Consider the following 12,623-nt stretch of genomic DNA (forward strand, 5'->3'; position numbering starts at 1 on the left):
TATATCGGTTCTGGAAGTACTATTATCTATGATAAGGAAAGATGACAAAATTGAAGGTGTGAGAGTGGGACAGAAGCAATATAAGTTAAAAGCCTTTGCGGATGACCTTGTTTTAACTCTGCAAGACCCGGAAGTCAGTGCAGTTAATGCACTGAATTTGATTCAGGACTACGGCAGTGTTGCCGGTTTTAAATTAAATAAGACAAAAACCAAAGTGTTAGATAAGAACTTGTTATTAGAAGAGAAAAAGAGGTTGGAAGAGGCCACTGGCCTATTGTTTGTAAAGAAGGTGAAATACCTGGGGGTTAATTTGACTTCAAAAAATTTGAATTTGTATAAAGACAATTATGAGAAAGTTTGGAATGAGATCAAAAGAGATTTAGATAGATGGTCGAATTTGAAATTGTCTATGTCAGGTCGTATTTCTGTTGTGAAAATGAATGTATTGCCAAAAATGTTATTCTTGTTTCAAACATTGCCTATAATTGATAAGATGCAAAGTTTTAAAGAATGGCAGTTCAAAGGTCACAGAAATGCTGGTGTTCACAAACTGAAATAATTTTATTTCCTTTCAAACTTTTGGACACAATGGCCATTTTCCTTAAGAGTGCCCCTATAGCTTTTTGTCTGCTTAGCGTGCTGGTTTGGGCTCAATAGTTTCTTTCTCGGGAGAGTATTGCAGCCAACTCCGTAAATCAAGCTTTGCTGGACTTGGGGGTGTGGGGAACAGAAAATTGGACGAGTATTAATGCCAGACCTGTGCTTGCTTTTGTTCTTGAAGGGCTTGGTTTCCATGGAGCAAGTACAGAAAACCTCCAGGTAACTTTGCATTTTCTTTAATTATTTTTCAGTATATGCTCCCACTTTCTGAATGATCAGACAACGCAGCTGAAAGAGTCAGTGCGTAACAATGGAATGGATAGCATGGTTGAGATGGTGTAGTCTAGTAGTCTAGATTCCCAGGCTCTGAAAGCTGGGTGTGTCTTGAATGTTGTTTCAGTTTCCCTGAGAGAAGCAGGCATCCATGACGCATCTAAAATATTTTGTTGCCTGAGGAAGAAAAGATTATTTATTCCACTGCTTGGGGGGAGGGAGGGCATATTTCTCAAGTAGCTCCTTTTCACATTTTAGAAATGGGGCTTCCTTAGGACTAAATAGGTGACACAAAATAAAAATGCCTGCACATGGAAACGGACCACCACTGTTAAACACCCAGCTCACAAAGCTCACAAAGCTCTCATAGAATCATGGAGTTGCAAGGGATCCCAAGGGTCATCTAGTCCAACCCCCTGCAATTCAGGAATCTTTTTTTAAATATAATAATTTTTATTAGTTTTCAATGACAAGCATCCAAAATCAGCCTCATTATAGCCATATCAAATCACATGACCAAAACAAATACCAAGCATCAATTAATCAACTTTCCAATTGTATAATTTTGGTACCCACCCCCCTGCGTGCTAGAATTACAGGTTTGATAAATTATTTTAATTCTGCTTCCAGAGTCGAATTTAATCCATATTCTGCAAGTCAGGAATCTCAACTAGATCATCCATGACATGTTGTTGTTTAGTCGTTTAGTCGTGTCCGACTCTTCGTGACCCCATGAACCATAGCACGCCAGGCACTCCTGTCTTCCACTGCCTCCCGCAGTTTGGTCAGACTCATGTTAGTAGCTTTGAGAATACTGTCCAACCATCTCGTCCTCTGTCGTCCCCTTCTCCTGGTGCCCTCCATCTTTCCCAACATCAGGGTCTTTTCCAGGGAGTCTTCTCTTCTCATGAGGATAATAATAATAATAATAATAATAATAATAATAATAATAATTTATACCCCGCTCATCTGGCTGAGTCTCCCCAGCCACTCTGGGTGGCTCCCAATTGAACATTAAAACAATACAGTGGTACCTCGGTTTATGAACACAATTGGTTCCGGAAGTCTGTTCATAAACTGAAGCGAACTTTCCCATTGAAAGTAATGGAAAGTGAATTAATCCGTTCCAGACGGTCCACGGAGTACTTAAACTGAAGCGTTCATAAACTGAAGCAAACTTTCCCATTGAAAGTAATGGAAAGTGGATTAATCCGTTCCAGACGGGTCCGCGGAGTACTCAACCTGAAGCGTACTTAACCCGAAGCATGGGTGTAATTGGTTCCGGAAGTCTGTTCATAAACTGAAGCGTTCATAAACTGAAGCGACCTTTCCCATTGAAAGTAATGGAAAGTGAATTAATCCGTTCCAGAAGGGTCCGCGGTGTTCATAAACCGAAAATTCATAAACCGAGGTGTTCATAAACTGAGGTTCCACTGTACAGCATTAAATATTAAAAGCTTCCCTAAGCAGGGCTGCCTTCAGATGTCTTTTAAAATTAGGATAATTGCTTATTTCCTTGACATCTGATGGAAGGGTATTCCACAGGGCGGGTGCTGCTACCAAGAAGGCCCTCTGTCTGGTTCCCTGTAACCTCACTTCTCGTAATGAGGGAACCTCCAGAAGGCCCTCGGCGCTGGATCTCAGTGTCCAGGATGAACAATGGGGGTGGAGACGCTCCTTCAGGTATATAGGAACCGAGGCCGTTTAAGGCTTTAAATGTCAACACCAACACTTTGGATTGTGCTCGGAAACGTACTGGGAGCCAGTGTAGATCTCTCAGGACCAGTGTTATGTGGTCCCAGCGGCTGCTCCCAGTCACCAGTCTAGCTGCCGCATTCTGGATTAGTTGTAGTTTCCGGGTCACCTTCAAAGGTAGCCCCACGTAGATCGCATTGCAGTAATCCAAGCGAGAGATAACTAGAGCATGCACCACTCTGGCAAGACAGTCTGCCGGCAGGTAGGGTCTGAGCCTGCGTACCAGATGGAGCTGATAGACAGCTGCCCTGGACACAGAATTAACCTGTGCCTCCATGGACAGTTTGTGATCCAAACTCTGCTTACAAACCTCCGAGGAATAAGAGTCCACAACTTCTCAAAGGAGTCTGTCCCACTGTCGGAACAGCTTACTGTCAGAAATGTCTCCTGATGTTGTGTCGGAACCTCCTTCCTTGTAACTTGAAGCCATTGGAGTCCTGCCCCCCAGAGCAGGCCTTGCTCCATTCTCCATGTGACAGCCCTTAAGATCTTAGAAGATGGCTATCATATCTCCTCACTCTCCTCTGTTCCAGGCTAAACCTACCCAGCTCCTTCAACCGTTCCTCATAAGGCTTGGTTTCCGGACCCTTGATCTTCCCAATCGCCCTCCTCTGCACATATTCCAGCTTGTCAGCATCCCTTCTTAAATTGTGGTACCCAGAACTGGACACCCCCTGATTTCTGACTTTCTGTTTACCCCCCATTTCCTGCTGATGTCCGTTTGTGTATCACCTGATTTAGATGAAAATGGAGGGGTTTTATTTGCTCCTAAGACTTTTTTTGCCCTTTTCCTAGGTGATCCTACAAGCTTCATTTGGTGCTCTCAACACCCTGGCTGATGTATCCGAAGACGTGGTAGGTGGGCGGGGGCAAAAGAAGCTGACCATCTCCACCCCCCATGTGAAGCTACTGAATTACATCCTGGAACACATCACGTACACAAGCACAGAGTATCTACTCGATGCAGTGGATCTGGGTGAGTTGGATTGCTACTGTGGAACAAGCATTGATTGCCCCTTGACTTCACCAGCCTAAAACCCGTGTTATAATTATTGCAAGATGCTTGAGCAGCTTTCCGGCCATTTCCCCGCAAGGAGGCAGCGAATTATTATCTTTTCAGGTCTTGCTTTATTTCTTGATAAAATGCTTTGCGATTTTGAAAATGGCTTCTCCTTCTCGTTTTTAAGACCTGGGGGGCGGGGGGATTGAAAAAGTTTCATGGAAGAATATTGCTGCCCAGTCAGAACTGACATTTGAGATGCTTGATTAAAATAGGCACCCACTAAATAGCACTGAAAGCAGAAAAAAGGATAGATTCCTACATTGTAGGGGGTTGAACAAGATGACCCTTGGGGTCCCTTTTAGCCCTTCAATTCTTTGATTGACTGGGTGTGGACCATAATTCAGTGATGGGGAGCATGTTTTGGGTGTGTATGGTCCAAGGTTCAAAGTCCTGGCATTTTTTAAAAGGCTTAGATTTGCAAATGTAAGTAAAAGGGTAAAAGGTAAAGGGCCCCTGGATGGTTAAGTCCAATCAAAGGCAACTATGGGGTTGCAGTGCTCATCTCGCTTTCAGGCCGAGGGAACTAGTGTTTGTCCACAGACAGCTTTCCGGGTCATGTGGCCAGCAGAACTAAACTGCTTCTGGTGCAACGCCAGGCACTCCTGTCTTCCACTGCCTCCCGCAGTTTGGTCAAACTCATGTTCGTAGCTTCAAGAACACTGTCCAACTATCTCATCCTCTGTCGTCCCCTTCTCCTAGTGCCCTCAATCTTTCCCAACATCAGGGTCTTTTCCAGGGAGTCTTCTCTTCTCATGAGGTGGCCAAAGTATTGGAGCCTCAGCTTCACGATCTGTCCTTCCAGTGAGCAGCACTCAGGGCTGATTTCCTTCAGAATGGATAGGTTTGATCTTCTTGCAGTCCATGGGACTCTCAAGAGTCTCCTCCAGCACCATAATTCAAAAGCATCAATTCTTTGGCGATCAGCCTTCTTTATGGTCCAGGTCTCACTTCCATACATCACTACTGGGAAAATCATAGCTTTAACTATACGGACCTTTGTAGGCAAGGTGATGTCTCTGCTTTTTAAGATGCTGTCTAGGTTTGTCATTGCTTTTCTCCCAAGAAGCAGGTGTCTTTTAATTTCGTGACTGCTGTCACCATCTTCAGTGATCAAGGAGCCCAAGAAAGTAAAATCTCTCACTGCCTCCATTTCTTCCCCTTCTATTTGCCAGGATGTGATGGGACCAGTGGCCATGATCTTGGTTTTTTTGATGTTGAGCTTCAGACCATATTTTGCGCTCTCCTCTTTCACCCTCATTAAAAGGTTCTTTCATTCCTCCTCACTTTCTGCCATCAAGGTTGTGTCATCTGCATATCTGAGGTTGTTGATATTTCTTCCAGCAATCTTAATTCCGGTTTGGGATTCATCTAGTCCAGCCTTTCGCATGATGAATTCTGCATATAAGTTAAATAAGCAGGGAGACAATATACAGCCTTGTCGTACTCCTTTCCCAATTTTGAACCAATCAGTTGTTCCATATCCAGTTCTAACTGTAGCTTCTTGTCCCACATAGAAATTTATCAGCACAACAGAAATCATAGAAATTTATCAGCACAAAGACAACAGGCATATGTGGGACTGTTGGAGTATGGCTTGCATATTCCTATAAGTGGGGGGGGGGGTTATAGTCCAAGTGCCATCTGAACTATGGGAGCCAAGAAATGGATAACTGCCGGCCGACCTATCCATTGCTTTCCAGTGACATTTACCGCGGGGACTCATCAGGTGAGGTTTCCTGTGACCATCCATCAGCCGCGCCTTCCTAAGCTGTTTGACCCAGGATCAGGTGAGCTTCTGAGGCCCATTCAAATAGCAAAACTATGTTGATGTAACACCTTTATCGGCTCTCTTAAGCAGAGATGGGCAGAAGGTAGATCTCTGGATTACTTTAAGGCAAACGGCAAAGGTTTCCGACACCTAATCCCGAAGAACAGCAGCAACAAAATAATGCTTCCACCTACTGCCTCAAATCATACTCCTGAAATGACGGGAAGCAGGGGGTGGTTGCAACCTGTAATGGATTTCTCCATGGAAGGACTGTGAGCTCAGTTCTCGTACTCAAAACAAATTCCCGGGCTCAGAATTCCTTAATGCTAAATATATGTCCTTTGTAGGTGGATCTTGGGGTACTAGCAGAAAAACAAAATAGATGATGTACAGTAAGCCTGGATTACAGGTAGGTAGCTGTGTTGGTCTGACGTAGTCGAAATAAAAAATTCCTTCCAGTAGCACTTTAGAGACCAACTAAGTTTGTCATTGGTATGAGCTTTTGTGTGCATGCACACTTCTTCAGAAGTGGAGTATAAGCCTGGAGTTTGCCCTAAAGATATGTGGCAGCTAGACTGGTGACTGAGAGTGGCCACCAAGACCACATCACACCGGCCCTGAAAGAGCTACATTGCCTCCCAGAAAGTTTCCAAGCACAATTCAAAGTGTTGGTTCTGACCTTTAAAGCCCTAAATGGTGTCGGCCCAGTATACCTGAAGGAGCGTCTCCACCCCCGTTGTTCAGCCCAGACACTGAGGTCCTGCTCCAAGGGCCTTCTGGCAGTCCCCTCACTGTGAGAAGTGAGGTCACAGGGAACCAGGCAGAGGGCCTTCTCGGTAGTGGCGCCCGCCCTGTGGAACGCCCTCCCATCAGATGTCAAGGAAATAAACAACTACAGTATATTACTTTTAGAAGACATCTGAAGGCAGCCCTGTTTAGGGGAGTTTTTATGTCTGATGTTTTATCATGTTTTAATATTCTGTTGGGAGCTGCCCAGAGTGGCTGGGGAAACCCAGCCAGATGGGCAGGGTATAAATAATTTATTATTATTATTATTATTATTATTATTATTATTATTATTATTTTATATCTTTGTAGAAAGATCAAATAGAACATCTCAATGCAGACACAAACATTTTAAGGTGGGGCAGGAGTAGTCAATGTTGTGCCTTGCAAATGTTGGACTACAGCTCTCATCATCCCTGACCATTGACTTAACTAGTTGGGGCTAACTTGCCCTCCAACGTTTCTCCGATGAAAGTAGGGATGTCCTATTCCATAAGAATAGGACCATAAAGAAGGCTGGTCGCTGAAGAATTGATGCTTTTGAATTATGGTGCTGGAGGAGACTCTTGAGAGTCCCATGGACTGCAAGAAGATCAAACCTATCCATTCTGAAGGAAATCAGCCCTGAGTGCTCACTGGAAGGACAGATCGTGAAGCTGAGGCTCCAATACTTTGGCCACCTCATGAGAAGAGAAGACTCCCTGGAAAAGACCCTGATGCTGGGAAGGATTGAGGGCACAAGAAGAGGATGACAGAGGACGAGACGGTTGGACAGTGTTCTCGAAGCCACCAACATGAGTCTGGCCAAACTGTGGAAGACAGGAGTGCCTGGCATGCTCTGGTCCATGGGGTCACGAAGAGTTGGACACAACTTAACGACTAAACAACAATTCCATAAGAGTAATTATTATTATTATGAGCGGCTCCCAACATATATAAAAACGTGATGAAGCATTAAATATTAAAAAAAACTTCTCTATACAGGGCTGCCTTCAGGTGTCTTCTAAATGTTGTGTAGTTACTTATCTTCTTGGCTTGGGAGTTGCATAACTCCACACCCTCCAACGTTTCTGTGGTGAAAACAGGAGCGTCCAAAGGGAAAGCAGGACATTCCGGGATCGGATCAAATCAGAAACCAGGATGGCTTCCTGTAAACCCAGACTGGCCCTGGAAAAAAAGGGACACTTGGAGGGCCTGGGCTGATGGAGGGCACCACATGGGCTACTTCTGTGGTAGGGGAGAGAAGTTACTTCAGCTCTGCAGAAGGTGACCTAACCAGGCACCCAGAGTGAAAACAGTGGCTCAGGAACAGAACCTTCAAGGAAGAGTCCTACTCTGGGTTGTGGTAGGAAATGTTTCTACTTGAATGGGAGGCTGGATACAAGACTCCTAGAGGACAGCCGTGGGAAACAAACCCACACGGATTGTTGAGTGTGTTGGGGATTACTTCCATTGTTGGTGGAGCTGCAAAAAGATTAGCACATTTTGGTCAGAAATATATGAGGAATTGAAAAAAATGTTAAAATTTACATTTGAGAAAAAACCGGAAATCTTATTGCTGAGCATGATCCCTGAAAGTGTGCCGATTGACAGAAAGAACATACTCCTTTATGCGTGCGCGGCGGCTAGAACGTTGATTGCACAAAATGGGAAGGGAGATAAAATCCCATCTACACAGGATTGGCAGGTGAAATTGGCTGAATATATGACCTTAGCAAAATTAACTGTGATAATTAGGAGGATTCCCAAACAAAAAATTAAGGAAGAGTGGAAATATGTAGATGATTACTTTTATAAACAAGGTATAAATTCGAAGTTGGTGATATGTTTAGAATGAAATGCACAAGCTGGTAAAGTAAGTGGAAATTATAAGGAAATCGGTTATGGTTTAGATTTCAAATTATAAGGGAAAGTCTAGTAGAAATTATTGATGAGAGGGAACCGATCTTAAATGTTTGGAAGTTGATATTTTTATTTTCAATTTTATCCTTTTCTTCATTTCCCCCCCTCATATTTTTTCATATATATATATATATATATATATATATATATATATATATACACACACACACACACACACCTTTTTCTTTTCTCTTTTTCTCTTTTCCCCTTTTTCCTTTCTCTCTTCTTTTCATGTTTTGATTGGAGATTATGTTTGCTTATGTTTAATTATGCTTAATTATGTTATGTTATGTTTCACGTTATATTATTTTGTATTATTCTGTAATTTTAATACGAAAATAAAGCTATTTTTAAAATTTAAAAAAAAAAGAGTGTGTTGGCTCACTCTTCCTTCCCTGTCTTTGTCCCTCAGATTACAACATCAGTAATATGGTGACCATCACAACCAAGACTTTCTTGCGCTACCACAAGCTGAGGGTCCTCCTCGAGAGCATACGGCAGTATTATCCGAATATGAAGGTCATTGTGGCGGACGACAGCGAACACCCCGAGATGATTCAACAAGCCAACGTTGAGCAGTACATTATGCCCTTTGGAAAGGTACCTACCGACATGTGCAGGTGTAGCTTCTTCCACTGCTGAGAGGGATTTCCCAGCTCCTGGTCAAGTGAGCCAATCCTGGGCCCTTCTGGCAGCAGTGTGGCAGGTGACATGGAGAAGCTCGATGGGCCCATGATGCATGCTAGGGATGGGGGAACCTGGTGGCCCTCTAGATGTTGCTGGACTGCAACTCCCATCATCCCTGACCATTGGCCGTGCTGGCTGGGGCTGATGGGAGCTGCAGTCCCAACAACCAAGCCAGATAGCTCAGTCGCTAGAGCACGAGGCTCATAATTTCAGGGTTGTGGGTTTGAGCCCCACATTGGGCGAAAGAGTCCTCTGTGGCAGGGGGTTGGGCTAGATGACCCTCGGGGGTTTCTTCCATCTCCACAACTCTGTGATTCTAATAAGCGCTATAACATTGCGGTTCCCTACCCCAGCTGTATGCTGAACTTCCAGACTTTGTGCCTAGTTCCTAGCTATTAAGAGAGATGATTCCCTCTTAATTTGATATAGTTTGCGCTATAAATTGAAAGCCGTATCGTGTCATTTTTACAGCCACAGCTTTCCCAGAAGAATCCTAGGAGGTGAAGTTAGTGAAGGGTGCTGAGAGCCTGTCAGAGACCAGGCTGAGGATTACAGCTCGGAAGAGGAATGGTGGGAACCTCCCTCTCTTCCTGCTTCTGACCAGGATCCTGATGCTGCTCAGGAATAGGGGAGCAGTATAGATTTAGAGACTTGGTTTGCAGAGGGACATAGTTCAGAAAACAACAGCTGGGCAGTGGGGAACAGCTAGAAGCAGCAGAACAGGGAGAGAGAGAGAGAGAGAGAGAGAGAGAGAGAGAGAGAGAGAGAGAGAGAGAGAGAGAGAGAGAGAGAGAGAGAGAACTGACTCCCCTTCATTTGAGAGTGTCCAGCCTATAGTTGCTACGCAGAAGGCTCAGTGGTTGCGAGGTCAGGTTGCCAGAAGGGGAAGTGATGATGACCGGGGGGGGGAGGACAACTTAATTGGAAGCACCTTTGCTCTGAGATCATTCAGCAGCTGAACTGGGTTCCACACAGTCACAAAAATGAAACAAAAAAGCGCCGCAAAAACAGAAATGCAAAATAAATGGCAAAAACAGACAGACCTCAGCGTTACACTCAAATCGGAAATGTGACACTCAAATTGGAAATGTGGCACTCAAAACAGAAGCATGGCACTCAAATTGAAAGTGTAATACTCAAAATGGAGCATGTTCGGCTTCTGAAAAAAATTCGCAAACCGGAACACTTACTTCCGGGTTTGCAGTGTTTGGGTTCCAAGTTGTTTGAGTACCAAGGCGTTTGAGAACCAAGGTACCGCTGTATTTTGGTGTCCTCTGTGTCCCAACTAAAATAGCTGAGAGCACTTATGAGAAGAGAGGCAATATGGAAAGAGGATCTTGCAAGGCTGAGGGAGAATGCCTTTCTCTGCTTCCCTCCCCAGAGAGGACCATTTGCCCCTAACTGCTCTGTGAGATGAAGTAGGAGAAGAATGTATGTGTTGAGTAAAAAAGAGAGGGACCCTGAGCTTATTTGAGCTGAACTGTCCACACTTTTCCCACCCAACTATCTCTAGGGCCATCTGCCACCAACTATTGGCCTGTGAGTAGAATTGTGAAAACTTACATTTTTATAATGCTTTTAAAAAAACCGCTTATTGAAATATTTGGATGTTAATTGTAAGCTGCTTTGGAAGGGTTTTTTTGGATTACAACTCCCATCATCATTTTTAATTATTTATTTCATTTCTATACCGCTTTATATTTTTAAGAAAAATCTCAAAGCGGTTTACGGAAGATTAAAACATCAATGAAACATCAATAAACCAATCTGAATAAAGTGAAATATATAGAGCAGGCATCCCCAAACTAGGCCCTCCAGATGTTTTGGGACTACAAATCCCATCATCCCTAGCTAACAGGATCAGTGGTCAGGGATGATGAGAATTGTAGTCCCAAAACATCTGGAGGGCCGAGTTTGGGGATGCCTGATATAGAGTATACAGTCAAAGCAATATAATTAACAGAAAACTAAAATGTTACCTTGAAGATTTCAAAATAAAACATTACAAAGGAGAGGTCAACTACAGAAGACGTACAGTGGTGCCCCGCTTAACGAATGCCCTGCTTAACTAACTTTCCGCTTAACGAAAGGATTTTTCGAGCGGAGGTTGCCTCGCTAGACGAATTCGTTTTATGAAAAATTCGTCTAGCGAATCGTGGTTTCCCATAGGAATGCATTGAAATTTAATTAATGCGTTCCTATGGGCAAAAAAAAATTGAAAAAAAATTCAATGCATTCCTATGGGATTCGCTAGGTGAATTTTTCGTTATAAGAAAAGACCCGAGGAATGAATTAAATTCGTCTAGCGAGGCACCACTGTATTTAGCATAAACAAAGTTAACAAAAAAAAATCTTAAAACATAAAAAAAAACATTGCTAAGTGAAGTCAAATATTAAAAGCACATTTAAAACAGCATAATTAACAAGAGGATAAAATGTTATCATAAGTGTCAGGGAGTTGTTGCAGCTACTCCCGAGTAAAGACGCTCCAGTCCGTTCTGTCTTTAAAGGTTTTATTGTGCATACTATTTACAGTGCAGAGATAGCAGAAAACATGACCTCCTAGTCACTCTCAGAATCCGGCAATGGCGCCTTTCTGCTTCGGGGCCAGCATAATAACCTGGGCACCCCGAAACGCCGCCCCCTAGCCCTGCGTTTGGGCGCGCACCTCAATTCGGGCACCGGAAGGAGCTGTGCCCCTTCTTCCCCTTGCTGGCTGGGGCAGTGCCTGGGCTCCAACGCCTCCCTGAGCCGTCCCCCTCCTCCAATTCTTGGTCAGAGTAGTGCAGGGGCTCAGATGCCTCGCTGAGCCCTTCCTCCACCATCTGTTCCCCAGAGCGTTGCCAGGGCTCTGACGCTTCACTGAGCCTTCCCTCCTCCATTCCGCTTCCCCCTGACCCGCTGCTAGCGCTGTCGCTGGGCGAAGTGCTGCTCAGGATGATGGGGGGGAGGCTCCCTGTAGGGAGTCCCCCTGACAATAAGCATGACACAACTGTTTGGCAGGCACAAAAAGATGGGGCAAAAGAATCCAAAAGTTAGGGTTCGTTGTCAGGCATAGCGATGTCCCTCTGGTCTCACCCGGCGCCTCTTTAGTAGAGCTGGTGAGTCTGGGCCCCGTCTGCTAGGCCAGGTGGAAAGGGCCTTGCAGGGAGCGGACTTCACGGGCGATGTCCCTCTGGTCTCTAGCTAGCAGGACCCAGTGGTTAGGGATGATGGGAACTGTAGTCCAAAACAGATGGAGTTTGGGAAACCCTGCTCTAAAGCCTTGCAACATTGGGAAGGCCACCAAGACAGACTGTCCTAAAGCCTTGCATCAGGAGTAGCACCCAACCAACAGGCTGGATTTTATGCAGGGGGTAGAGGCAGATATTCTGCTGTGGAAAGAGCCCCCTAACAAAAACACACCACTGACATAAGCCATTCTTGTTGCCTGATGCTACTTCCTGATTCACTTCATCAGGGCTGGTTTGCAGGAAGGAACCTGGCCATATCTCAGGTCACAACCAAATACTACCTCTGGGTGGATGATGATTTCGTGTTCACTGCAAACACCAAGATCGAGAAACTAGTGGATGTGTTGGAGAACAGCAACTTGGATGTGGTATGTATTTCTTTGCCATGCTGTCCACTAGCCTCCCAACCCAATTCTGGCCAGTGTGGATTTTTTTGCTGCATTCCTAGAAGAAGCCACACAACAGGAATGGGTCTGAGAGATCAACGGTTGCTCCGAACAACTTTTTGGTCCCTTTCTGAATCCGTTTAACACGGTGATTTCCAAACTTGGGTCTC

The 12,623-nt window shown here is 44.5% G+C and overlaps 1 protein-coding gene across 7 annotated transcripts in view; it reads left to right on the forward strand.

Annotated features, from left to right (window-relative positions):
* The window catches only part of B4GALNT2 (beta-1,4-N-acetyl-galactosaminyltransferase 2 (SID blood group)), a 51,264-nt gene that overhangs the window by 17,964 nt on the left and 20,677 nt on the right, over positions 1–12,623 (forward strand). For 6 of the 7 annotated variants that reach the window (XM_088654572.1, XM_088654574.1, XM_088654570.1 and 3 more), the window contains 5 exons: positions 782–819; positions 3,424–3,604; positions 5,392–5,478; positions 8,560–8,747; positions 12,295–12,435. In XM_088654572.1, the coding sequence (XP_088510698.1) occupies positions 782–819; positions 3,424–3,604; positions 5,392–5,478; positions 8,560–8,747; positions 12,295–12,435 (635 nt within the window). The remainder of the gene's footprint in view (positions 1–781; positions 820–3,423; positions 3,605–5,391; positions 5,479–8,559; positions 8,748–12,294; positions 12,436–12,623) is intronic. The other variant, XM_088654569.1, reaches the window with a different exon arrangement.

This window comes from Zootoca vivipara, chromosome 12, assembly GCF_965207765.1.
Source record: "Zootoca vivipara chromosome 12, rZooViv2.hap1.1, whole genome shotgun sequence".
NCBI lineage: Eukaryota > Metazoa > Chordata > Lepidosauria > Squamata > Lacertidae > Zootoca > Zootoca vivipara.